The sequence below is a fragment of the Chelonia mydas genome, chromosome 1, assembly GCF_015237465.2.
Source record: "Chelonia mydas isolate rCheMyd1 chromosome 1, rCheMyd1.pri.v2, whole genome shotgun sequence".
NCBI lineage: Eukaryota > Metazoa > Chordata > Testudines > Cheloniidae > Chelonia > Chelonia mydas.
Window position 1 is genome coordinate 225,363,562 of NC_057849.1, and position 27,551 is coordinate 225,391,112.

The 27,551-nt window shown below is 41.7% G+C and overlaps 1 protein-coding gene across 8 annotated transcripts in view; it reads right to left on the minus strand.

Moving 5' to 3' along the window:
* PRR5 (proline rich 5) overlaps nt 1-27,551 on the minus strand; it is a 129,126-nt gene that overhangs the window by 63,049 nt on the left and 38,526 nt on the right. For 2 of the 8 annotated variants that reach the window (XM_037914682.2, XM_037914674.2), the window contains one exon: nt 10,010-10,123. In XM_037914682.2, the coding sequence (XP_037770610.1) occupies nt 10,010-10,113 (104 nt within the window). In that variant the 5' untranslated portion in view covers nt 10,114-10,123. Of the gene's footprint in view, nt 1-10,009; nt 10,267-10,879; nt 11,034-13,332; nt 13,672-14,040; nt 14,358-27,551 lie in introns of those variants that run through there. The other 6 variants (XM_037914667.2, XM_043537882.1, XM_043537869.1 and 3 more) reach the window with 5 other exon arrangements.

Here is a 27,551-nt window from a genome sequence, read left to right on the forward strand (position 1 = left end):
CCCACGATCTGCTAAGTATCAGTACTTATTGTCATTACAGGGTAAAGTTCAGTCTGTGCAAGAGTAGCATAAGGACTATGCACCACTTATGTTCCACTTGGGTAACAGCAGAGTATGTGCTAACGACTTATGATAAACAATCTGTTCCATCTTGTATTTAGCGGTGACACTCGCAGGCTACGTCTACACAGCACACCTTACGATGGCACCTGCACCGCTGTAAGGTGCGCTGTGTGGCTGCTCTTTATCGACAAAATAAAACCACCCCCAACGAGGGACACTATCCACACCGGCGCTTTTCACTGCTAAAAGTTCTGTCATTCAGAGGGGTGTTTTTTCACACCCCTGAGCGACAAAACTGCCAACGTAGACATAGCCTAAGTACCTTTCCCAGACCTGAAGAGCTCTGCATGGCGTGAAAGTTTGTCTCTCTCACCAACTGAAGTTGGTCCAGTAAAAGATATGACCTCACCCACCTTGTCTCTCTAATATCCTGGGACTGATATGGCTACACTGCAGATACAGGTGTTTGAAAGTTACGCTAACTGAATGGTATTATACTTTTTCCACAGATCTGTTTACTTATATCAAGAGATATGTATCCCACAATACCCTGCAAAGCTGAAGTCAGCTTTGGCACTGGGAAATACAAAATCCAGCAAAGACAAGATACGTGAATGTTTTGCACTGGTACAAGCTTGGGAGGTACTGTCACAGGCTGATAGCACCAGGAAGAAAACAAGAGATCGGAAAGGTACTGGACTAATACAGACTGGTGGTTTAGAACTCAGTAATGTGCACAGAAAAACCTCAAACTTGTAAATAGGTCTAGTATAAAAGGAGGTGGTTTTGAATACATATTTCAAAACACACCTTCTGTGTAAGATGAACTGCATGCTGCAAGAAACAAGCTTCTCAGAAGGATTGGTGTGCTATTAACTCATTCCTTTCTATATAGTTCTGCTTTGACTTTAGACAATAAATTTGGCTACGGTTGGTTATTTGGTCACTTACACATTGCCAATACTGAACTGCAAGTGTCGTCAAGCAATGGTTATGCTTTTAGCAATAATATGAAATTCATTAAGAATACAAAATACGGGCAAACTGCATGCATCAGAAGTTTGGTAATGGGATACATACTAAGCCAGACAGGCCCATGAGCCACTGGCACAACGGCACATAAGATCCTCTTTGGTTCTAGCTAATGACCTTCATGACTGTCTGCTATCTCATCCTTGCAACATGACTGCCATCCTCACAAGTCAATGCCAAATACTATTATCCATAGGATAGTACACAATGCTACACACAATTTTAATTTTTGGTACTTTTTAAAGCCATTATCATGTCTTGTCATGCACTAAACTTAGATATATATAATATTTTGGGACTGTAAATAAAATATTTACAAGAGCAAAGCAGAGTAAGAACCCAAACCACAGTCTCCAAAAAAGACAACAAAATCCATCTGTTTCTTGAACCACCTGTGCACTTGCTGTGTACAGATAAACTCCCCAATGCTGAATAATGCTGTAATCTTCAGATGAGAACCCACTTGTTTATACCACTGCATGTACAAGTTCAAAACCGTTTTAGTCTACTGATGCACTCCAAGTGTAGAGGTACAAAGATGTGGCTTCTTCTCTCTCATACATCACAACTGCTCCTGGACTGATTCTTCTCCTTCAGAACACAAGCAATTCCCTTTAACTTCAAAGTGGTTTCATGTGTCATGTAGTGGGAGAATGGGGTGCAAGAAAGGTGTGTTGTATGTGTGAGTATACATGCACACACACATGCGCGTGGGTGTATCTGAGCACCACACGAAGTAAAAAAATCCAACCATTTACTTACACTCACAGGCGTCGACTTTCAGCTTTCTCCGGGCCCCGGGGCCCCGCCCCCATTCCACCCCTTCCCCCAAGACCCTACCTTCACTCTGCCTCTTCCCACTCCGCCCCTCCCCCCAGCGCCTCCCGCCCACCGCTGAACAGCTGATTGGTGGTGGGCGGGAGGCGCTGGGTGGGAGGGGGGAAGAGCTGATCAGTGGGGCCCACAGAACAGCTGATCGGCGGGTGGCTGGTGGGTGCTGAGCACCCACTATTCTTTTCGTGGGTGCTACAGCCCCAGAGCACCCACGGAGTCAGCACCTATGCTTACCCTGCAGGAGGTCGCACAGTTTCGGAAAGACAGCACATACATATGGATTGATGGGACAGTTCCTCAGCTGGTGTAAATCAGTGTAGCTCCACTGACTACTACAATTTATTTCAGCTTCACACACACACACGCACACAGCTGGTCATCAGTATGAATGAAATCCAGGCTGGTAAATCTTTATCATCTGATAGGCGTTTGGTGACCTATGTGACATAAGTTGATGATCTCAGTTCATTTCGTAATGGACAAAAGTATCCACATCACAAGAAGCTCAGGAGCTGGGAAGTCTGAACTGGCTCCTCCAGTTGTGGGTGAGCCATGGCTAAAGGAGATCTGCACTCCCTCTGCATAGCCATTTGATCACCTGTCTCCCCTGCTCCAGATTCTCTCTTCTGCTTCTGAAAAGACAAGTAATTGGGTGAACTTCTCTTCATTGAGTCCCCCACCTGACACTCCTATGCCATGACAGCTGGGGTGGAGGGCTAGGTTCCTGGCCCCGAGGAGTGTTGGATGTGGGCAGAGGACACAGAATACAGGAACAGTAATGTGTCCAGAACTGTGAAAGTGCTTGTGTGTTAGGGGATCGGTGGATTGAGGTTTCCAGTTACCTAAGAGAAGAGTAGAAACTTGTAATGTGCCCAAGTCAAGACTGCAGTAGGGGAGTAGACATCCTGAGTCCCTAAAAACCTTAAACTATTTTCATGACAGGACTGAATCAGCGCAAGCAGCTCGTTTTTCATAACATGCAGCACTGTAGCAAGAACTGAAAGCCTCCCAGTGTTATATGTGGAGAGCTGTAAATTAGTGTGGTGGCGTAGCACTGTCTAATCTGGGTACAAGCAGGAGGACTGCGTTCTCTTTCTCTTCAACTGCTACCTGACTTCTGTGAAGTACCAGACTAATTAGCCTAAGTCACTGTTTCCTCAAACTGTGAGTCACGATGAGCCACCAATGGTTTAAAGAGCCCTTCCTGTATCTGCAGAAGCAAACAGTTTGTGAATCCAGCAGTGGGATTTGGGAGAGAGGGTTGAGAAAAAAGGTAGGTCAGTGAGCGGGGCTCTTTCTTGGGACAAGTCTATACTTGAGAAGTTATATCGACATAGCTATGGAACTCAGGGTGTGAAAAATTCACAGTCCTGAGCACCACAATTATGCTGACCTAACCCCTGAAACAGACATGCAAGGCTGACAATGTTTCCATCAGTGTAACCACTGCCATCTGGAGAGGCAGATTACCTACGATGACAGAAAAACCTCTTCCTATGGTGCTACAGAGGCTTAGCTACAGAGCTGTGCTACTGTAGCACCTATAGCATAGACACGGTCACACAAAATGAATGAAAAGGCTGGAGAACACCAGATCTAGGTCACTCGTTGGGTTTAATAGGTGGATATGCAATGCAGGTAAGCATGCAATTAACAAGACAGAAATTTACTTGTTACTGGTTTCTCCATAGTTTGGAGATTACATTCTATGCTGAAAACACAAATATTTCCCCTAATGCCCTAGCCTTTGTTAATATATTAAAAACACAATCTGAAGCTGACCTACACACAAAAGTATATGCATGCGTAAAAAGATACTGTAGTATAAGAAATGAAACATGAAGATGAATTTAAAGATAGTGTAACATAGCTCTCCAAAGCCGTCCACCTGTCGCTTTTTCAAGATAAGCTCTTGTGACAATTTAAAATTATTTGTATCCAAAACAAAAGACTAATCAAGCATTTCCTGAGGATTAACACATTCAAATACACCATGGCAGTGAAGACCTATCACAAGAGGCAAAGAAGCAGCATAGCTGCGAGCTGCTGAAGATAGGAATGTTTTTGACAGGAAGCCCATGCTGGCCTGTTTGGGAGACTTGCCAAAGGCTGCACTAAGCTCTCACATTTATACATCCCACAGTTACCACAGACTGCAGTAGAATGTCAAAAGAACACTAACTGAAAGGGACAATGAACTCACAAGAAGAATGGTGAAATCAGCTGAGTGGACATTCCACCTCACACCTGGAGAGCACCTATGTTCTACTGTTTGCCCAATCAATTTCCTCAGAAAGGCAAGGCTATGGCACTTGGTATTCTGTAACTAGGGATGAACTAATCTCTTATTAAACAAGAGCAGGGTCGGCTTCCCCGACACTATGCCTTAAAGTAAAGGGACCCCAAAGCGGTTAAGAGTATCATTCTAGCCTATTCGTTGTTTGAGTCTCTGCGGATGCGCCTAACCAGCATTGTAATTAGCACCAAGGCAGAAGGGATGTTTTTTTAAAAGATATGGACTCCAGGCCACTGTGTAACTAGCCTGAGACCAAACAAACTCATTTCAGTTGGGCTGTTGAATGGCTATCCGACAGGACAGGATTTATTCTCAGCGTTGTTGAGCACCCACAGCTGCCCATTGATTCAATGGGTGCTCAGCAAATTTGAAAATATCATCCTAAATTTAAAATTTGTATTGTTTTAAAACCAGATGTAGTTAAGATTAAATACCTCTCTTTCCAATGGGCAAAAGCTGTATGTCGAGCTGAGGAACTATTGCAAACCTGGGCGCACAAACAGAGCTGGTCAGGAATTTTTCCTGTGAATTATGTTTTTTGTTGAAAAATGCCAATTCATCACAAGTGAAACTCTGTACAACAGGGTTGGGTTTACCAAATTTTCTGACTGGAAAAAAGGTTGAGAAATTTCTGGTATTACACAACTTTTTGTTTCCAAATTTAAACTAATTAGTCTGAAAAAAAGGTGAACCAAAGAAAAAACGGTCAAACAGAAAATGAAATATTTAGAAATTGTAAAAAAAAAAACAAAAACATTTTGATTGACTCAAAATAAAAGTGGTTTTTCAGGTTTTGAATATTTTCAAGATTTCTAGTTTTCATCCTGATTCGATACAGGAAAAAAGGTCAAACTCTTGAAAATATTCACAGACGGGAAAACTATTTCTCATCCAACTCTATTGATTAACTTTAGTTTGAAATTTGACCACCTGTTCATTTTGACCCCCACCTTTTCACTTTATATTTCCAAACAAAGGTGTGTAAATGAGTTTTTGTTTGTGCACATTTTTAGGCAATTGCTAGTCTGTAAATGAATACCGAATTCATATGCAAAGAAGGGTATGAGAGAGTACACCCAAGTATTCGGTAATTGCTATTTGTAATTCTCCTGTTCAAAAAGTTCCAGTTAAACAATCAGTGAACAAAAACAGTACCATGTGAATCTCACTAAAAGTCAAGGGGACTTAAGCTTCTAACTGCATAAATCACTTTTGAGCCTCTAAGTCACTTTGGTACTTCTGAAAATTGTGCCCAAAGGGAACAATTTGCAAACACCCATTGACAAACAACTTAATTTCAGTCTAACATTTAATGAAAATAAATGAATTTATTAAACACAAAGTCTTCAAAGTGCTTTACAACCATTCATTCATTAACTGCATCAATTGTAAACCCACTTGTGAGGGAGATGAACATTATTATCCCTATTTTGCAGATGGGAAAACTGAGGCACAGAGGGTTAAGAAGCTTCCCCAAATTGAAACAAAAAGAGTTAGTGTCGGAGTCAGGAGTAAAAGTAAGGAGTTTTGGGCTCTCATTTGTTCCTGTGTTCAAACCAAACTCTCTCTCAAAAGTGGATCCCATTGATAAGGTCCGGGAAGAAGGAGCTAAGTCAATACAAATACTGTATATCTGAATAATTAGCCAATGTGGGAAAGAGAAGAATGTCCTAACAAAACTGAAAGCTCAGTACTTTCAGTTTGATACATTTCAAGGTTTCTTCCATTAGTAAAGCCCTGCTGTAATCTGAAAAGACAGGGATTTTTAATTAAAGATGAAACATTGCACCCTCCACAGAGCACTACTTAATGGCAAGCTACTGTGCATACTATATTCCTGCAAAAACTAATTCAGGTTGTTCCTAATAATGTTTCTCAGCTTGGATTTACTGTTGATTTCATTATTGTAAGAAACATCTTCTCCTCCTCCTTATATTTTGGCTTATTTTATTCACTACCTCCTACTTCTTCAACTTGTCATCATTTTCCCTTTTTTTCCTAACACCAAGAAGAATATATGTCATTTCACAATAGGCTTTTCCACAGCAGAACCCAGCCAGTATTAACCACTGATTAGGCAGTCAGTGCCAGCTAAGTCATAAAGAAAACCGCTCTTTGGATTTCCTTTGCCCTCAGAGGGGCCCCACCTTGGCTATCAGATTATAAAAATTATAAACCTTGGGTTTCTCAGTCCAATCGGTTTAGTCAGTATTCAGCCCTCTTTACTGCTGCAGCAGAAAACAAGCAGTTGAAGACAATGCCTGTAAAAGAACCTAAATTATTTTAATCCAATGCAAATTTTGTGAGCTCTAATGAAGTTGTATTGTTCAATTATGCTGCTGATAGTTGCTAGTTAACATGTGTTGGCTGGCTGGTGAGTTGGTACACACTGCTTTTGGGGATCATGGGAAAGCAGGGACAGAAGAAGCTGTGCCCACAAAGTCCAACTTGCGCAGTAGTAGGCAGAAGCTCAACAGTGACTTACTTCCATTTGATTTGACAGTTTCATGCTGTTTTACAGTACTATAGCTGCGGAGATGAAGGAAAATCCCTGCAGAGGAAGAAACCTTGCTAGGAATGCAATGTGCCAGCGGGGAGCTGGGCAATGACAGACATGGAACCAGTCTCCTGTAATTTGCCCTCACCTAGCTACAAAGGGCAGAATTCACCCTGTCAAAAATACAATCCCAAGGGTTTAAGCGGATATCAACATAGAAGACTTAATGAAGGAAATTTTGCCGGACAGTTCATTTTGGCACATCAAGTAGCCAAAACTCTACTTCTGGAGTAGGCAGCACGGGCTCAAAAGTGGGTGACACAGTCAGAAAATGGTCTGTGGGGAGGATGACTAGAGAGAGCACTGACTTTAGTGGCTCTCTTCTGAAGCTCCCACTGGCAAAGCTTATAGAGAACCTTGGGAAAACTAAATGTGGCCTCCCACAGTACTCTGACACAGGGCAGAGTCAGGGTCATTGCCTGTCTTCCCAAAGGATGAGTATCCTCTCTTGAGCAATGGGCTTGGCTGGAGCAGGGGCATTCTGAGGGGTTGTATTTCACACCTCCCTGCATCAGCTTTACTGAATCAGGCTCAAAGCCTCTTGCAAACACACACACCCACAAACTGCCACCCAGGCACAGATGCTAAAATTAAGGGGGAAATGGCAGCTAATGTTTAACCATAATAGATTCTGGCTTGATGAAAATGGAAGGCATTTCTGGTGCTTCTTATCACTCCCCTGATTAGTAAGAACGTTTAATGGTTCACTGATTGAAATAGCAGAAATCGTTCTCCTATAAGGAAGGCAGTACCTTTCCGTAAGCCAAAGGATAATGTCTGAGGACAGTACTTAGAAATGCTTTTGTTAAACAAGGCACTTTTGTTTTATAGAAAACCAAACCAAACCAAACCCAAGGAACTAAACAAACAAAACACATGCATGGCAAAGGTTTTCAAAAGTAACCAGTTATTCTGGGTGACCCAAACCTTAAGTGCCCGACTGGAGATGCCTTAAAAAGGTTCCTGAGTCCTGCGTTTCAGAGAGTGCTGAACACCTGCACTCTGAAAATCAGGCCCCTTTTTAAAGTGTCTCGGGTTGGGCCCCTACACTTTGAGTCACCCAAAGTCACAGGTCGCTTTTCAAAATCTTGCATTTTTTTTTGGTCACATCTGAAAATCTTAACCAGATTTCAGAGAATTGTTTCAGAGTATGAATAGCTAACCCATTACTGAAGTCTCAATTGTCCTGAGATGAAATTAGGAAGATAAATTTTACAGAGAGTGTGTAGAGTATCTGCTAAGGTACTGAGATCCTTAAAGCCAAGACAGGATATGAGGTGCTTTAAGTTGCAAGAAAAAGCTACATTTATCCCCTTGTTTTGCTGCAGAGAGGGCCTTCTATTATTTACTATGAAATGCAGAGCCTGCACATAGGCTGCAGTCTCTAAAAATCACTCATGTTTTGTAATATTTATCACGACTTCAGAGCACCTTGGCACACATACACAGATGCTCACTCTGTCTGCAGAATTAAGCAGTGCGGGTCTTACAAAGCAGCAGCTCCACTGGCTTCTCCAGAGGGATTTCAAAGATGCATGCTATGGAAGTTCAGGATGCCAGTGTGTTCACAGCTAAGGGAAAGGTGACTCATGGCAAAAACGAAAGGTCGGTCCCTGAGTTCACAAACCAGCCAAGCAATTACTCACACATGCATGGTTAAACAATACATGATGCGTGATTGATTAAATGCACAAGAGATCTAACAAGTCTCCCACACACAGATGGCAAATACCCATTGGTCATAACTGTACCCACCTTTTCCAAATTCAATAAATAAATAAATAAATATATGACCCCATCTTAACTGACCAGTTCTTGGACTGTGTTTTGCACCAACAGCAGAGACAGCAAATGTGAACAGATTTGCCTTTTCTCAGTGCTCATGCACACCGTCCCCTAAACCCTCCCTATTCAACTATGCCAGGCAGCCACCCCCTCTCCTTTCAAATCCGTTCTGACAACTCACTTCTCCCAGGAGTCCCATAAATGCTAATCCCTGCCAGTGAAAGCTGTCAGCACACCATTATGAAAAAGTTCCGAGGACCCTATTCTGCAACCCTTACTCACACCAAGCAGTATTTTACTCTGCAAACAGCCTTACTGTTTCCCGCGGGACAACGGGCCAAGTGAAGTACTACTCAACCTGAGTAAGGGAGGCAGTATCAGATCTTGAATTAACACGTCATCTGGGTCTCCCTGTGCATACTTGTGTTATTTAAGATGCAAGCTTCTCAGGGCTGGGACAGTGTCTCCTTTGCGTCTTGTATTGTTACAATGCCTAACAAGCTGCTCGCACTTAACAAAGGATAGATAGATAGAAGCATAGTCATAGTGATAGATGTGATTTTTTTTGGAATCTTTTTTGCACAATGACACAATCCTATTAGGAAATTGGTTCCCCTGGACGCGCCAGTGATTTCTATCTTGCTGTAAATATATCTCAGTGCTTTTAAAAATACCTATCAGTAACATTTTCCAAAGCGCCTAAGTCCCACTTTCAAAAAATTGACTTAAGGCCAGCTTTTTAAAAGGTGTTTAGGCACCTTGATTTTAATGGGAGTTAGGCACCTAAACACCTTTAAAAATCTGCGCCTTATGCACCTAGCAGTCAATGTCTCAATTAAAGTCAATGGGACTTAGGTTCTCAAATGCCTAAGTCACTCACTTTGGAAAATGTTCCCCTAAGTTACTTGAAAATGTTCCGCTATATATTTTGACAAACAGCGATAGACATAGAAATCACACAAAAAAAAGTAAACCTGATGGATCATTTTCCCCCTTCCAAAACATACAGAAAGCACAGCCAAGCAGAATATACAGAGAGACACTTTTAAACAAAACCAAATCAACCTTGAACTAAAATGTCTAGCAAGGTGTAAGAACATATTTGTATGTTGGTGCTTTGAAAAAAGTTCCTGCCTGTCAGAATGAAGCATAGGTTGAACCATCTTCAGGAGGGCAAGTCTATTTTTCTGTCAGCATTCAGAGAAAGGTTAATAGCAGCCTCAAAGAGTTGCTTCTGTCTGTTACATGTAACCAGAGACACGTTTAGTAATACATTAATGCAGAAGCCAATGTGTTGTTACATTCCTGAAATAAAGCACGGTTAGGAACAAACTATCCCAGACTGTGAAACAAAGAGAGGGTAATTGTGGAATTAATCATGCCAGCTGCTGTCGGAGAGCTTAGAGGCTCCAGGTGAGGAAGTGCATCGAGCAAGACCTTACCTGTTCCAGGTAGCGTTGGAGCAGGCCCGTCGCTGCTGGGTCCCCCGCTCATCCAAGGCTGCCTGCTCTCTCTTGCCCAGATCACTGAGGCTGGGCGAACTCATGAACTTCAACCTGCGAAGAGTCCTCATGGTCAAATGTGTGTTTGTGCGTGGCAGCTACAGATACACCATCCTTTTTACACACACACAAGCGCAGCTGGAGCAGCAGCAGCAGCAATGCGAGCAGTTCTCTCCGTTTGTTGTTCAAAAAAGAAACTTAAAAAAAAAAAAAGAAGAGAGAACCAGTCTCTACAGAGCACACCTCTGCCAGCAAGAAAACAAACCTTTAATCAGATCAACTGTGATGTCATAAACTGTGGTTAATAATTTCTCCAGTCCTTTAAAAAAATTAAAGCCAAACTTCTTGCTGCTGCTTTAACAGTTTGCTGGATCCCCTTTAAACCAGCAGCTGCCCAAAGTGGAAAGATTTCCCCTTCCCCCAGCCCCTGTGCACCAAAAATGAAGAGTCTCATTCAACATGCTGCATGCTCCACCTGTCATGGGAATTGCCTCTTTCCTCAGTCAACTGGTTTTTTGAGGTTTTTTCCCCCCAGCCCTCTCTCTTCACTCATAACTGGAAATGAAATCAGAGGGCAATGGAAAAAAACAACAACCAACCAATACTGACGCACTGAGACTTTATTGGAAAGTTTCATAACTGCCTATGCCCCGCCACGTTACAATACTTACACACACACATTCATGCGCACACACACACACACACACAGCACAAACCTACTGTTTGCCTCAGAGGCTGTTTAAGCTGAAAGCATCTGATAAGCCACAAGAGAGAGAGTATTAAAAAAAAGAAAGAAAAATGAATACAGACCAAAAAGTAGAAACTGGTGCTTTCATTTTGAGGAACTTCAGAGGTTAAATAGAGTGAACATGAGAATTAACTATCTGGGATTTCTTAATTTTTTTAAACTGAAATAACAGCTTCACAATCTGGGGCATGTCTAGTCTCAACAAAAGCCTCAGTTCAGTTATCTTCAAAGGGATGAACATCCTGCTCTCTCTGACACTGTAATATTTATGAAAATGATGCTGGAAGATTCTAGCCAATGTTTGACTTGTTGCACCAAGATTTTGTTTCAAATCACAAATGTTTTCATTATCAGTTAAGTACTGACGGACTTTTGTAACAAGATTTCTATAAAGAAAATAGCTTGTAATATAGCATCAGGTTGGACATGCATCAGGTGAGCATGATTAGACAACACTTGGGGCCAGATTCATGTTAGTAACAGATTACTCGGCAAACAGCCCAACTTAAACCAAAAGGACTACTTGCAGAGTAAGATACTATTCAGCATAAGGGTATCAGGATTTGGACCTTCTTGTGGGATAAAATTGCACAGAACATTTATAATTATTTGTTTCATTTGTTTTTCTTGTATATGAATGTCAGCTGCCTAGATCTGTGAATACATTTTGAGTATATGTAGGCTTGGAAGGATTCAATTTTTATTATCAAATGTCAAACACCAATTTCACCATACACACGTAAACTGATGAAAAAATATTTCCATCGATACTTATCAAAATGTACAGAAGAAAGAAAAATGCTACTTGAGAACTTATTAGAGTTTAAGGATATTTACTTTGCATATTTTGACGTGTGATGTTGACAATCTGTGTTTTAACGGTTACAAACATTAACTTTCTGAATCTCAATGTCTACTGTCATTAAATAATTATTGCCTGCCCTGCCCATTGTCTGACACCCCCCACCCATAATTTCCTACAACTGTAAACAATAAAAAGAGAAAAAATGCTTAAAAATAAACATTGATATTATCCTTCAAATTCTGCCAGGCCTAAGTATATGTATGTCTTTAATAACAAATTAATATAAGTTAGAAGAGTGAAAACGGATTTTGAAATTCACAGATGCCGTATCTGAATCAATCATTTGTAAGCATTGTCAAAATCTGAATTTATTTATTCCTTCTCCGCCCTGCCCCTGCCTGAAATTTGACTCAGCTCTTTGCATATTGTTTGTGGGGGGAGGGGGCGTTGATCAGATATCACAAGGAAAAAAAACACATTTTATCTTGGGCTAATATTAATGGTCAAGTGAAGACTGGGTTTAATTTTCTGTTGGCTGCCCCTCCCACCCAAAATACTTGACGTATGGGAGAAGGGCATCATAATGTATAAAACAGAAAAATTCATTTAAGACAAAGATCTAAATCTAACCTAACTTTGTACAAAGACTTGGTTATTTCTACTCTGTTTGAGGGGTTTAAACATTTGGAACAAACAAACAATTCACCATGTACAAGGAAGCAAAGGGAAAACACCCACAACAGTATATCACTGTATTCTAAACAATGAGATAGCTTCTACAACATATAAATCAGTGACCTAAAACAGATACATCAGAACCCTGTTTGTTCAAATAGGGTGAAGGACATTTGATTTATCTGGATGAACAAAGAGGGAAACTGGGAAACATAATTTGTATTAAGGTGAGTTTTTCTGGTGAGGTGGTTCAGCTAAGCAAGGATTTACTCTGTTTAATTAAATGACTATCTGATAACCTGGTTAATCTGTGCTAATGTAATTCTGCCTTGTTTCAGTTTCTAATCTCCTTTGGAGGCAAACATTTACCGCCTCTCACCTGCTGTGAATTTGATAGGTTTTACAAAATGTGGATTAAATCTTTCTTGGAATTTTAGTTCCTTCTCCTTTCTTGACAGCACAAGAAAGCTTGCAACTGCACATTGGTTATGCCTGTATATTAGCTATTAGCAATTCTTTTATTGCAATGATCATTTTAAAACTCCTCTCTCAATTGCTTTTCTTCCTTTGAATGCTCCACTTGCTCACTTAAGTAATCTCAGTGCTTGTGATATGTTTTCAACTGCCCAGAGGAAGTGCTGCTGAAAAAAGCAGTACCCAGCATCACACTAAACCTTGGAAACTTGCAAACAGAAGGAAAACAGCTCTCATTCTGTAACTTCAAATTCCACATCAATAGCTGAACTGCACTCACTTCTTTCCAACAGTCTCAATAACTGGCCTCTGCTTTTGAATACTACATTCAAAGTCTCTGTTACACACAAAGCAAACCACAAGGGATGAGAATCATTTCTACTTCCACTACAGTTTTCTCTGTTCAGTAGAAGTGGGCAGGCTTTGTTTACACTCCTTTTCCCTCCCACTAACATGGAATCTATGCCTCCACCTGATCAAATGTTGATTTACAGATAAGCTACTTTGCTTTCAATGAAGATTGCCTACATTCATAACAACAGAAAGGTATTTAGCACTTACCTGGCACCTTTCAGTCACAGAGCTCAATCACTTTATAAGCACTAACTAAGGGCTTGTCTACCTGGTGAAAACAGAGTAGCTAGTGTGCTTTAAATTAACCTCCTAGTTTACTTCACTAACAGCCCCATGTAGACAAGTCCTAATTCCGCCTGAAAGCCCCTAGGAATTAGGCAAAATGTATTATACCCATTTAAAATTAAACACACAGGGGAAAGCCCTAGATCACACAGTGAGCCAGAGCACAGTTGTGAATAGAACCCAAGAGTTCTAATTCCCAGTCCCATAGTCTAGCCACTGGCTGCTAGGCCATGAAGCTGCATGCTAGGAAGAGCATAGTGCCACCTGGCGTAAGAGGCAGAGAGGAAGGAAGGTATGGTTAGGAGAGAGGGGAGGAGCTACAGTGCTCCCTGGCTGACTTTGGCTGCATCTACTCTTAAAAAGTGATGTGTAGACTACAGGGACTACACATGTACCTTGCAAGGCTCTAGCAGCAGGGAAAGAGTCCCACACTGGGGAAACGCTTTGGCAGCAGGCCTTTCCTTGCTGCCAGGGACTTTCCCCACTTCCTCACTGCTGGATCCTACGCTACTAAATGCAGGAGACTACGCTACTAAAAACAGTAGCATATAGGTGGGAGGCACTGCCTGGCATGTTCAGAGCCACACAGGAGCAGTCTGGGCATTCAGGTGTGTAGGAAGCTTTACTCACCTAAGCTGTACCTCTCCGTCTATACTATTTATACACATGCTAGCTGGGTGTGCAGTGTCTCTACACTACACACTGCTGTAAGTATAGCTGTAGCCTTTGAGAGATAAAAGGATGGGGTTCTGCCATTGCTCTGCAACCTCTTACTAAAAGAGCAGCAGCCCCCAAAACCCCACTCAATTCAGAATAAAGGGTTTAAATAGAAGGGACTTTCTGAAGGCTTAAGTATTGCATAAGAGCAGGGATGAGATCACCAAAACCAACTAGTGACACAGGAAAGGGAGGGGAGTTGCCATGGCTCCATAATGAATAATTAATTAATCTTAAATACAAACAACAACACCTGGCACTTTATACAACCAAGCCACCCTCAACCCCCAAGTACTTCACAGACATTAAGTAATTCAATCCCAGCTCACAACCGTGAAGCAGATAAGTATTACTGTCCCTTTTTAACTCACATGGGACTGTAGCCTAAAGGTTAAGTGACTTGACCAACCCCACACAGCGAGGTGGTAGCAGAGTAGGAACTGAACCCTTGAGTCCAGTCTCCTATGCTAACAAAAAAACACAACACTGCCACTCAGCCATTCTTCTTGGTCTGATATTCGGAAACCTATTCTTCTCTCCAGGAGGACCCAATCTGTGACTGTGCATGGGTGGATTCCAGAGCTTGCAGAAAACCCTAATGAAGTCAATGGGACTTGGTGTGAGTGCAGGGGTCTGTTCACGAGTCACTTGCAGGACCAGGATCTAAAAAATCCACTTAGATATAGAGTAATGACAGTTATGTGAGTTTATTGAAGGGAGACTAGTCTCCCAGTACACGTGGACAGTCCTAGATGATTTGCACTGTTGCTGCAGTCCACGGCCCTGCATGGAAAATAGTTTAAAAAAAAAAAAAAAAATCACTGAAGTACTACCCTAAAGCGTATCTATTCTTCGCAGAATATGTTACTTTGCAACTGAATGCTGTATTTTAATTATTATAGTATTGCCAATCCCAAAGATTCAAAAATCTTGAGTCAGGGTCTCCCCCACAAAAAAATCATGAGATTAATTTAAAAAAAATAAATATTGGATTCTTTTTATTTGCCTTCTAGCTTTTGAGCTTTTCGGATACAATTGGGTCACATTCTCAAGCTTTTCTGAACCACCAAGTGGGCCAGAAACTCTGGTTTTTTGGTACTTTTAAAAAGTACCAAGGTGAGATTTTCATATTATTCACTTGGCTCCAGGAGCTTTATCAAACACTCCAAATATCAGGAGATTCACAATGAAATAAAGCAAGCTGACAACTGTGTTGGGCCAAATTCTCCCCTCAGTTCCACGCATGCCACCACAATGACAACGTAACACAGCAGTGATATTGATGCATGTATGGGAACATAACTCAGAACAGAATTTGCCCTGTCAGTTATTTCATTAGAGATCTGCAGGGTCTTTTTAATTAAATATTGGCATTAGAGAAAGATATCTTTTTAATTCATAAAAAAATACAAATTCCTTTTATTTTCCCCACGTTTTAGGGGGACTTGGGGGGGGGGGGGAAAGGGGAATTACCCTAGAAATGCTGATTCTTCTTTTGAGTACAACTAAATAACAGAAAGTTGAACTCCGCCTCTTTACAGAAAATAGTTAAAAACCCCACTAGACGAATGCACTTTTAGATTTATAAACCATACAGCCCAACTGAGAACATGCCTCAACACATGCCAAAGCCAAGGAATTAGCCTTCTGAAAAACCACACTTCTTAAAGGCACAGTGCATCTTGTTCCACCAGCAGTCAGCAGATGAAAGGGGAAAGAAAACTCTGCTTGGCAGGAAGAAGGAGTGGAAGCACTATAACTCTGAACACATCAACTCTTTCGAGATAATCTCCCCTTAATGCTCCCTTGTCGGCAGGAAAAAAAGAACAGTTGAGAGTAAGGAAAGTATAAAACCAAATTTGCAACTAGTCCATGATAAAGAACCTGGAAATAAAGGCAGCTCACTAGGGTGGTTCCTGCTGTCATTTACCACGGCTGGTCCTAGAATAGCAATAAAGTGCTACTGTAGAGAGTGGCTTGTCCTCTGATTCATCACTTTCTAACCTCAGCTCTATTCCCATAACTCTCTGGAGCTCTTTGCAGAGCCCCACATGAGGGGCTTTGCCTCGTCATGGTGGGGGCAGGGAGAGACTTTGCTGCACAGGTGGCATCCGCCTTCCAGCCAAGCAGGAGGAAATGAGCCTGTGAAGGATCCCCTCCACTGATGTCATTAGAGGGGACAGTCTGGGTCATGCTGCCATTTTGCACTAACTTTTATAACTGCAACCACTCTTTAAACATATTAGACGTGTTCCTCAATTGGTCCAAGTCAGTGCAGCTCCACTGACTTCCATCAGGCTTCATCAATTTACCTCACATGAGGATCTGGCTCATTATTAGTGTCTGTGAGAAAACGTATTGGGACACTACCAAGTAAACAGCCAGGGTTCTGGATATAAGAATACTCTTCGCTTTTTAAAAACAAAATTATTGTACGTGCACAAATGAACAAGCTCTATGAGCACGAAAGTGGAGAAATGTGGTCTAGCACAACAGTTGGACTTAAAGGCCATGGATTCCTAAATTCCTATTCCAGCTCTGGACTCTCTCTATGGCTTTAGGCTCTCACGTAATCTTTCTGCCTCAGTTTCTCCATCTGTAAAATGAGTTAATACATACCAGCTTCACCGGCCAGCTGAAAGGATGTAAGGATTGAGCCCTGATCCTGCACTGCCAACTGCACAGATGAACCCTCTGCTGGGTAAAGCCCCCTTTCACCTTAGTGAGGCTCTGCATGGCTGCAGGTTCTATGCTCTTCGTTCGAAGTGCTGCACTGAAGCCTAACACCTTAAACCTGTCGCTTACTTTGTTTGTACAGTGCCTAGCACAATGGGGTCCAGATCTCCGATGAGGTCCCTACACTCAACCATAATACAATACAAATAAAATAAATACATAAAAATGACTGTAAAACATCCATAGCTAAAATTTCCATTAAATCCCTTTTCATTCCCCAAATAGCAGTTTGGGGCTGATATTTAAAGTGTGCAACACATAATTGCTAGTTCTCTTCTGCGCCAACCCCTCCACCCAGGAAATATTCTGACTGAATAAGAATCAGGCCATGTTCCTGAAGCTGTTGCCTGTTATGTTGCAACCAAAAAGTGCCAAGTGTTTCCATCAAGGGGCAATGCCAGCAGCTCTTCTGTTTGCTCATTATCTCCTTGTAGGGTTTGGGAATTAAAGTGAGAGTTGTAATTAGAATGAACATGGTGGAATGTTACATGAGGAAGAGGAAGTGAAGATCAGTGCCTTAGTCTGCATCATCTATGTCATTTGTAATTCTCCTTATCATCCTTCACTTTAACAACTTACAGAGGGGTTTCTTTATCAGCACTAAGACCTCTGGGCAGCACCAATTCAAGGTCTCAGTGCTACCCACTCACCCAAAGCCACTGCAGTACAACCCATTCTAAACTGTGTAAATGGTATGAATGGCAAACCAAGCACGTGGCTTTGTTAATAAATGGAATATAAAGTGATACATAAACTGATGTTTCAAAATTCTGTCCAATAAATAACTGCATTATTTAAAATGTTTTTTATCTGTTTTTACAAGATCATGGTATAGTAGAAAAATAATCTTAAAAAGCAACTAAGATAATAATGTTTATGACTTTTTTCAAATGCTGTGTGAATTCTTTCATAAATTGCTTACCATGCATGATATTAATAGGATCTCTGAACACTATGACCTTGATGTAGCAGTTCAAGTATCATTGTACTATCTTCTACAGTTATACATGGTACAGTGCCTTCCAAATATATGAATCCTGGGAGATCTGAGCTGTGCCGCACTACTCTTCTTACATCCAAACAATTCTGATTCAAGGTCTTCCAAGAAGGCTCTGATTATCTTGGTGACCTTCCAAGACAAAGATCCCACTTTGGTAAATAGCTGAGTTTCTAATAAGTTGCAGTGGTAGCCAGCCGTTAACAGCATGAAAGCATGTTCATATGAGAATTATTGGAAATACGGGCCCTGCTTTAAGATTACTGCCAATCCCCATGAGAAATTCAAGTAGGTCAGCACAGTACTAACCAATGAAGTGGGAGCACTTCATATTTTTTGTCTCAAAGTATAAAGGATACTTTGAGTTTCTTTTTCTGGGTCCCATAGTGCTTTTCCTTAAAAGTACTTTAGCTTTCTGGAACAAAGCGCAGAGTACTGCAAGAGCTACGAAAGCCTGGCCATCAATCTGGATTAGTTTTTTAGAACATATATCATTTCCCTTTGGCCTTGGAAAGATTTATTTTTCAAAAGCAAAGCTACATTTGAGAATAGTCTGCGTGAAGGATGGCCTATGAGGAAAGTACAGCTTCTACTGAACTCTCTTTTATAAATGAAACCAAACATTTTAAAACTTACCAAAGAAGTCTTGCTTTTTGAAGAGAGCAACTCCAAAATGGCAGCCACAAGCAGTGTGGTGAGATTTTGCAACTCCTGCAGTGCAGGATGTGGTATGCCACATTTTAAAGCGATGACCTTGTACAACCATTTCATACAAATGATACCACCCACAGGATTTTAGCCTAACTTACAGCACCTATATATAGGTTAAATAATAACTACAGAGCAAAATGCTGGTGCTCAAAATACCAAAGGTAAGAAAGGCAGACCCACACAACTGATTTTAAACTTCCACATTTGAATCTTTCATGTTCCCTGATGTCACAATATTAGCAGATCTCATTTTCTGTGGCATCCCAGCATGTATTGTGGTCATCATGTCACAGCCACTAATGAAGCTCAAGAAAAGCCCACACCTCACTTTGAGAGGGTCAGGTAAGAGCTGGAAATTTAGAAAACTACACAACAAGGTTTGTGAAAATTCTTAACAATGCCTTTGGCTGTGTTTGTCAATTTACACAACTATCTGATCCCTCCTTCCCACACCTTAGGCCCAGCCTCAAGCCTCAAACTCCAGTCACATGTCGCAGTGGCTGACAGTGTAGTGCATAGATGGTCAGTATTGTGCATACTGAGTTGTCATTCAGAGTGGAAGCCAGTGTCAACATCAGGGTACATGGAGAAGAAGAAAAGAAAAGAAGAAGAAGAAAAAAAGCCTGGAAGAAAACCTGCATTTCTGTAAATTCCAATCCTGCATTTTTAATCCAGGGAGCAGAACTTCCTCTCTCACAGAGAAACCCAAGTGTGGAAGCCTGGGGAGGTATAGAAAACCCTATGAGGTTTCCCGGCTGGAGCTTGACATAGATTGTTCAGTCAGGCAGAGGAGAGGATTCTCCTACCAGTTAAAGGACAACTGGTTTAGGTCCTCGTGCCCTCTATAAAATGAACACAGCCTCCCTTCTAATCCTTTCCTTCAGCCCTGGGACTGGGGAAAGGCAGTAACCCCACACCTTTCTGTGCAGGATGGGGGACAGCAAAGTATGGAGATGTCCATGGTTCCTGGGAAGGGGAAATTTCTCCCCAAAAGGAATTCTGTCAGAAGTTACTGGTAAGAGCCAGATTCTGATACCCTTATTCCCCTTGGATAGCATCTTCCTCGCTGAACAGTCCCACTGAAATCAGTGGGGATACTTATGGAGGAAAGTACTACTCACCATAAGTAGGGGGCTCAGAATCTGGCTCTTAATTTGTTAAACATACGTAGCTGCTCTATCGTTAAAGACATTGTCAAGTAATTTGGTACCACATTTAACTGACCTTTACATTTTCAAGCTGATATATTTAAGTCACTGGATGGTGGGAAGCATTCTTCAATCCTGAGAAATTTGTGGTTTGTGCCAATTTCTAAAGCAAAACCAGACAACCCAATTAGAATTAGTTTCCATCTTTAAAAATGCAGCTGTGCTGAGTGACAAGTTTCAGCCTGATGATATCTGAAGTGGCTAGGATATTAAATGACAAACATGATTAAACACCAAAGAGGAGGGTTTAGGAAGGGAAGTCTAGCAGATCCCAGTGCTACTGGGCTCCACGACTATGCTATTTCATACACCCATATGACAGGGTGTGCAGTCATAAAAAAGCCACACACATAAGATGCAGGCTTGTAGCACCTAACAATTAGAGCAGGAGTTTTTAAGACCCTATACCCTGCCCTTACTTGTTTTATAAGAAAAACTAATTTAAAGAGACAACAACAAGTACCTTTTTGTCAAATGGGTTTTAACTTTTTATTTGGCTCCCCGCTGTTTATAAAATCTACTTAGAAGTTTAAAACTAGTATTTCTTTCCTGGTCTATTTAGTCCTTTTCTTTCTGTTGAGCATCAACTGATCCATGTAAACCTCACTGGTGTGCACTAATGGTTCCCTAGCAGCACCCTTTAACACCAGTTTAGAAACCACACACTCTTCAGTGCACGTTACTCCACTGTGTAGATCAGGGATTCTCAAACTTCATTGCACCATGACTCTCTTCTGACAACAAAAGTTACTACATGACCCGAGGAGGGGGCACCAAAGCCGGAGCCTGTCCAAGCCTCACCGCCCCAGGCAGGGGGACCAAAGCCAAAGCCCGAGCCCCACCATCCCACCGGGGCGGGGGAGGGGGCACAAAGCTGAAGTCCTCCCCAGGCAGAAGGCCTGTAACCTGAGCGTCGCCGCCCAGGGCAGAACCCTCAGGCTTTGGCTTCGGCCCCAGGCTTCACCTCTGGCCCTGGGCCTCAGGAAGTCTAAGCCAGCCCTTGCGACCCCATTAAAATGGGGTCCCAACCCACTTTGAGAACCGCTGGTGTAGATGAACCTTTGAGTGCCTAATGGTTTTGCTTTTTAATTTCTTGGTCATAATGTTGTATATTTAAGAAAATGACAGTTAGGGTGGGATTTTCAAAAGTGATTGGCCTTGCTCTAAATCTGCTCCCACTGACATCAATGTAAAACTCCCTTTGGCTTCAGTGTAATAGAGCTAGGCCAATACAGAGTGCGTTTGAAAACCCTGCATCTCACAGTTCAGAGGACATGAAAGGAAGGCTAATCTTGTAATTTACACAGTGGGATGGAACTTCCTATGTGAACTTGGGCAAGCTATGTGATCTCTCTATGCCTCAGGTCAACATCTGTAAAATGGAAAAATAATACTTGTTTGCCTTGTTAATGTAGATGAGATGCACAGACATCATAGTGGACAATTACACAGAAAACAAATTAATCACCAAATAACAGTTTTAAGACCGACCAAATTTCAGGCCCAAAGTGCACTGAAGCCAATGAAGTCACACCGGTGATGACTTCAGCCTGACCTCTTCTAGTAAATGAAACCACATATTACATCAAACCAGTCATTTAATTTTGTTGTAAATATTTACACTTTTTGGAAGCAATTGGTCTTTTATTTGCTTTTGAAATAACTGCCTTTATCATTTTATTTTTTAAACACATTGAAATTTAAGAACCAACCTAAAAGCCTATGATGGCTCCTAAAAAAACAGCTTCTTCAGTCAAAGTGACCTAATGGCATGGGTAAGAGAAGGCTGCAGAGTCAAAGCACAGCTGTTCCTTCTAGTGGAGCAAGTTTCAAACTCTCCAGCTGCTTAGGTGTCAAAGGACTGCTGTGCTCTGGAAGCCCCCCACATGCCCCTGCTCAGATTGTGATTCTGGATGCAGTGACCAGAGTAGGCGCTACTTGCTTCATGCTCCGCACAAAAGAGGTGGGGAGTGTGTGGAACACAGGCTCAGCCCCACTTCCTTCCTGCTCGGCCAGAATAGCTGGCCAGATGAATAGGGAGGAGTAAACTGCTCCAAAAAGGGGAGTGAGTGCCCCCCCCCCCCCCCCCCCCCCCCCACATCAGGGCAAGAGGGGAGTGGAGGAGGAACAGAGAATGTCTGAGTCATGTATTCATTCTCTGCTATACTTTGGAGGTGGTGCAACTGCATGTTAGCCTCTACTCAGGGCAGACACTACTTACACTCTAACCCCATGCAAGCACCCCAATGATTCAGAGCCTACATTCACAAGCTGGGTGCTCCACCTCCTTTAAACTCCACTTAGCAGGAACTTCCTGCGCCTCAGTGAAAAACTAGCATGTTTGTCAATGTTTGTTTTCATTTCATTATTGCTTTGTTCTAAATTCTTCACAATAAAATGCATTACTCTTAAATTCTGGTTTTCTTATTTAAGCTCCGTCAGCCACGGCCACTTCAAACAGTTTGCTAGATGAGTCAGCACAGCTAGATGAATCGGCCAATTTCATAAAGCTGCAACAGGCTTCAGACTAGCGATGCCAAACATCAAAAGGTTCAGAGATCCTTGTCAAATAAGTTCCCTAAGCTTATCTGAAAATGGTCTCAGCCCTGTGATCTTTACTTAGTCAAATTCCTACTGAAATCAATGAGAGTTTTGCTTGAGTAAGGACTCCCAGAATACATCTTTGATACTGGAATTCACATGAGGTCAGCGTTCTGGCAAGATTTTCAGTTCTTCCTGATTTTAGTGACGCCAGCCATACCTAAACAGCAGCCTCTCTCATGACATTTTGGTATCCCTGTTTCTAGGCCAAGAAAAGAGGAAAAGGAAAGGAGGGGGGGAGAAGAAAAGTGAAAGGGGAGAAAAAGGGAGGCAACCATATTTTTCCAAACCTTGGGTCATGTTTCGTTTTGATTTTAGTTCTGTGCAGTGGTTTGGCTCAGTTCATATTTATTCCATGTGAGCTCAATCCATTCCTGCTTTAGACTAAAAAAGTCCTGCAGCCATAAAATTCTTACTGTTTTGCTGGGAATATTGCTTGCAAGATAAATTCAACTGAATTATGCTGAGTTGCTGTTCCATTCCTCCCAGACAGGTGGGACTCTAAGGACCAAGAACTGTAATTATAGCTGAATATAAACTTACAACAGGTGGTTAGGATTCTGTAAGAGATTACAGCTTGCAGCAGCCTTTAGGAAACCTGTTTAGTCAGACTGACCAGTACAGCTGCTAAAAATAAAATGTTTCCATTCCTGTAAAAGCATCACTTCTCCCCATTCTGCAGCTTCTGCGTATAGTCAACACAATGAGACGGCACAGCCTGAAGAGATGAGTAGGGTGGAGAAGGGATGACTTATAAAGTGAAATAAATCTAAAAGCAAAATGCAACACACCCTCAAATAATCCCCCAAATGTTAAACGTCTTTAGATCACGTTTATTTGATTACTCACATATTTTAGAGATTGGCTCAGAAAGAAACACTCCAAGTTCGATATGAATTTATAGCTTAGTCTGTAATAAAGCCAAGAGGCCATTTGTAGAATTCAGCTGTATGCTTTCAAATGTAGATTTCAGTTGCTCCCTTCCTCAAAATTCAGATCCAGGATTTTGATTCATGCTCCTCTATTTGATTTTCTTTATTTTATTTAGTACAAAAAATTAACATGCCATTTGAAAGTGACATACAAATCTCAAATCAAACCACCAAACTTATTCCACATGAGCAAAGTTGAAAGCTGAAACATTTGTTTTACCGTAACACCATCCTTTCCCCACCACACACTTTTAACAGAAAACCTCCCATTTCAAACTTTTTAGCAATTTAAAACATTGCAGAACTGGCTAGGAATTTTCCAGAAGGCAAATTAAAAGAACCCAATTGTTTGTTTGTTTTTAAATCTTGTGATTTTTCAAATCAATCTCATGACTTTTTGAGCCCCAATATGACTTTTGAAGGTTTGGGGTTGGCACTACTGGTGACTTGTTTTTTGACTCTGGGCAAATTATTTAACCCTTCTGTGCCTCAATTTGTCCTTCTTTATATAGTCCCTAACCCTACAAAAGTTGCTTGTACAGATCCTGTATGAAGTTGGAGAAAAATGTGGAAGTCATACTACTTTTCTCTCCTTGCTTTGTAGTTAGTATTTGAGAAGAAATGAATAAGGTAAATTGAGACAAATTGGAATGATGTTGAAGAACACTCTTTATCTGCCCATTCCTGGTGGTTACACAGCACCTAAAGGGTACAACTACTCTGCAGTCAGAGGTATAATTTCCAATTTGCGTAGACATACCCACGCTAGCTTTGATCGAGCCAGTGTGCTAATAATAGCAATGTAGCCATCACTAAATGGGCAGCATGAGGGCTAGCCATCTGAGTACAGGGGGCTGGGTGGAATTATACTTGGGTGGCAAACCTGTGCTGTTGCCCACGTAGCCACCACTACACTGCTATTTTTAGTGCACTAGCTCAATCAAAGCTAGTGCAGGAACGCCTACCCAAGTCGGAAATCTCATCCCCAGCTGCAGGATAGTCATACCAAAAGGGTTCTAAAGAGCCAGAGAGTGTGTCTGGGAGGCTGCTGGATGGAATGGCAATTCAGTTCAGTGACGTGAGATGCCTGTTTTGAAAGAGGCAGTTAAAAACTTCTTGTGTTAAATTTCAGCATCTCAAATCCTGCTTCCCTTTTTCAAGCTGAGCAAACACAGCACCCAGATGCGGGTCCTATGGCTGTTATGTGCCTGCTTTTCTGCTCGGCTAACCATGACAGCAATATCTTTACCTGTCATGGCATGCACACAGTTAATGTTTCGCATCATTTTCTGATGCAACTGTTCCAACCTTAGTTGAGCACTGTTTTGTCTTTGGGGTGGTTTTTTGGTCAACAGGTTGAACTGGTATTTCAAGTAGGTAGATATTTAGTTGCTATTTCAAGAGATTCAGCAGCAGTGATTTGCCAGCAGCACAAAGAGGTAAGGGGAGGGAGGCTAGCTGAATTTCCCTCACCCATATTGCAGATTTAGGACACTGGGAGCACATGGCCCTGGAGCCCCCAGCAAGGAGCACTGTTTGGGTTGGACCCCCCTATGGAACTTCCTAGGAGAAGGTTGGTTGGGTATAATTTCTGCAGAAGGGAGGAAAACAAATAATAAAATAAAAAAAGGCAGTAAGTCCAGGGTCACTTTTTCTGGGTGGAGGAAATGTTAAGGGAGCACAAGGGGTTAGGATTTGAAATGGAATTTGAAGGATATCAAATAATAAGAGATTAAATGATGTCAATCATCCAACTGTGCACTACGTTAGCTATATAAACCAAGCATATGATTTATTACTGTTACACTATCCTTCCTCCTGCCTTTGTGAATGGAAGAAACATGGTGCAGTCCTGTTTCTAATTAGGCCCCTATTCTGCAAAGAGTCGTGCACCTGCCTGACCTTAAGCACGTGATAGTCCCATTGAGGAAATGAGATTGCTCACTTGCTTAAAGTTGAGCATATGCGTAAGTCTTTGTAAGGGTCAGGACCTTAGAATGTAAGCTAATGGGAACAGAGACCAGGTTTTTATTAGGGAGGCCACTCACACATCCCCAGAATACTAGACATTTTGGTACTTCCGGGAATGGCATGGATCCACACCTGACAACGTGACCCCACCAGCGTGACCTCACATGCATGCTAGTAGGGGCGGGGCAGCACGCTTTACAAAAGGGTGTCCCCTATTTGATACCATTCAAAACTACGTCCAGTTTTGTTTCACTACAGAATGGAGGACAAACCTTAGAAAAGCAGGGCTGTTGGGCTTAACACTGGACAAATGCCTGCCTGGTTCAGATATGTATTCTGTACAATGTTTAGCACCACGGGACCCTGATCTTGATTGGGACTTTGAGGCCCTCCCATACAACAAGTTAATAATAATAAATACAACTATGAAAATATGTGCAGGGGTAAGAAATAAGATCTTCTTATAATGCTGCACTTAATATCACAAGCATCACTTAATGCCTGGGCCTATTATTGTATTGCCAGCAAGAGAGAAATGACAGTCTTTGCAATGAAGAAAACAACTGATTGTAAACTCCTGGATTCACAGGAGGCAGTCTGTCTTTTCATCAACTATTGGTACATCTACTAGACAAACACATCGGCAGGGTAATTTACTTAACACACATTGCCAAATAATGTCCCACTTTAACAGGGTTCCCTCTTGATAGTCCATCACTGTAATGTTTTTGTGAACCATGATAAATTAACTAGTTTCACGCATGCTACGGTAGAGATAGATGGCATTTATATGCCAGTTTGTTTACTGTGAGATTCACAGTTAATCATGAAAGAACAATTTTAAATGCAAAAAGTTTCAAAACAAAATAATGCAAAGGCGGTCTGTTCATAGTAAAACCATTCAAAAGGAGATCACTGCTAGGTAGAGGATAAGTACAAGACCAGGTCCCTATTTAGTCCACCCAGTAATGACTGAGTTCTGGTAGCACCAATATATGCCATCACTGTTGCTTTTACTTAAACTTTACAGTGAATATTAGCTTTGGAGAATGTTGAAAGACTAGCAGACGTGGACATGAAAGTTCTCTGGTTTTTCACAGAACAGGATCAGCATGGACAGCAGAAATACAACTTTTCCCATAATGGCTTGTCAATACTGTCCCGCCTCAAGCCTTGTCTGGAGGAATCACCTCTAAGGGTGAGAGGGTCCATGCCCATTATGTCTTTGACCTGAGACTACCAATAAACGCCAGCTGTGACATGGACCTCTGTCTACTTCCATCTGTCTGCTACTCACAATGCCAACTCATTTCACATTGGGCCACTGGGCTGGCAGTAGCCTTGAAATCCTCACATGAGAGGTACAATACACGTGCAAAATATTACTATTACTCTGAGAAGTCTAAGTTAGACTCTCAGGCCTGAGGGGCTAAATTCTGGCTTTAAGCCACAACCCTGTATTGGGCATGGGGGAAATCCTCCTCAGCTGGCAAGCTCTGTCTGCTGGTATCGGGGACTGGAGGCATCACTCTGCCTTTAGCCAGCACTGCTATTGGCAGTAACCAGAAGCAGTCCTTCAGTCAGGAGCACACAAGGACTATTACTATAGCTCGGGGTTTACAAGAAGGGGAGGGGTTTTGAGTGCTCCCACTGCACAAGGGCCAGACACAATGTGGACCTTCATCATTTTTCCCTGAATGCAGAGACTGTGATTGCATCTAGTTCTCATGGGGAATGCACAAGGGATTGAGGAGGCTCTTACTTGGAAAACCTGCAGTCACAATCTGCCCTAAATTATTTAATTGAACATAACAATATAAGACTCATATATGGAAATCTAATCCTCACCATTGGAATTAAACAACATAGAGAATGAATACAATCTGAATGAGAAACGTCACCAGGAATACCCCAGCATTTATTGCCTGGTATAAATTCAGAATAAAACATCACCTATGGGGTTATGTATTACAAGAAAATGTTTAAATATTTTTACAGTGAGAACCTTCAGGGAAGTCTGCTGCATTATTTTTAAAAAATGAAGCCAATGCAAAATTTAGATCCTATAGTTTGCTGATGAAGTTCAATCAAATCAGTGGGATAAACTTTCTTTAAGGTCTTCTTAGTGATGAGAAAATCTCTTAGATGGTTTGGGAAGAAAAGTCATTTGAAAGTGGTTAGTGGAAAGTTTTTGTCTGAGCAATATTTAATTGCATAGAAAAATCAGGATAACTACATGTGGTATCATTGTTAAAAGAAATAACAAGC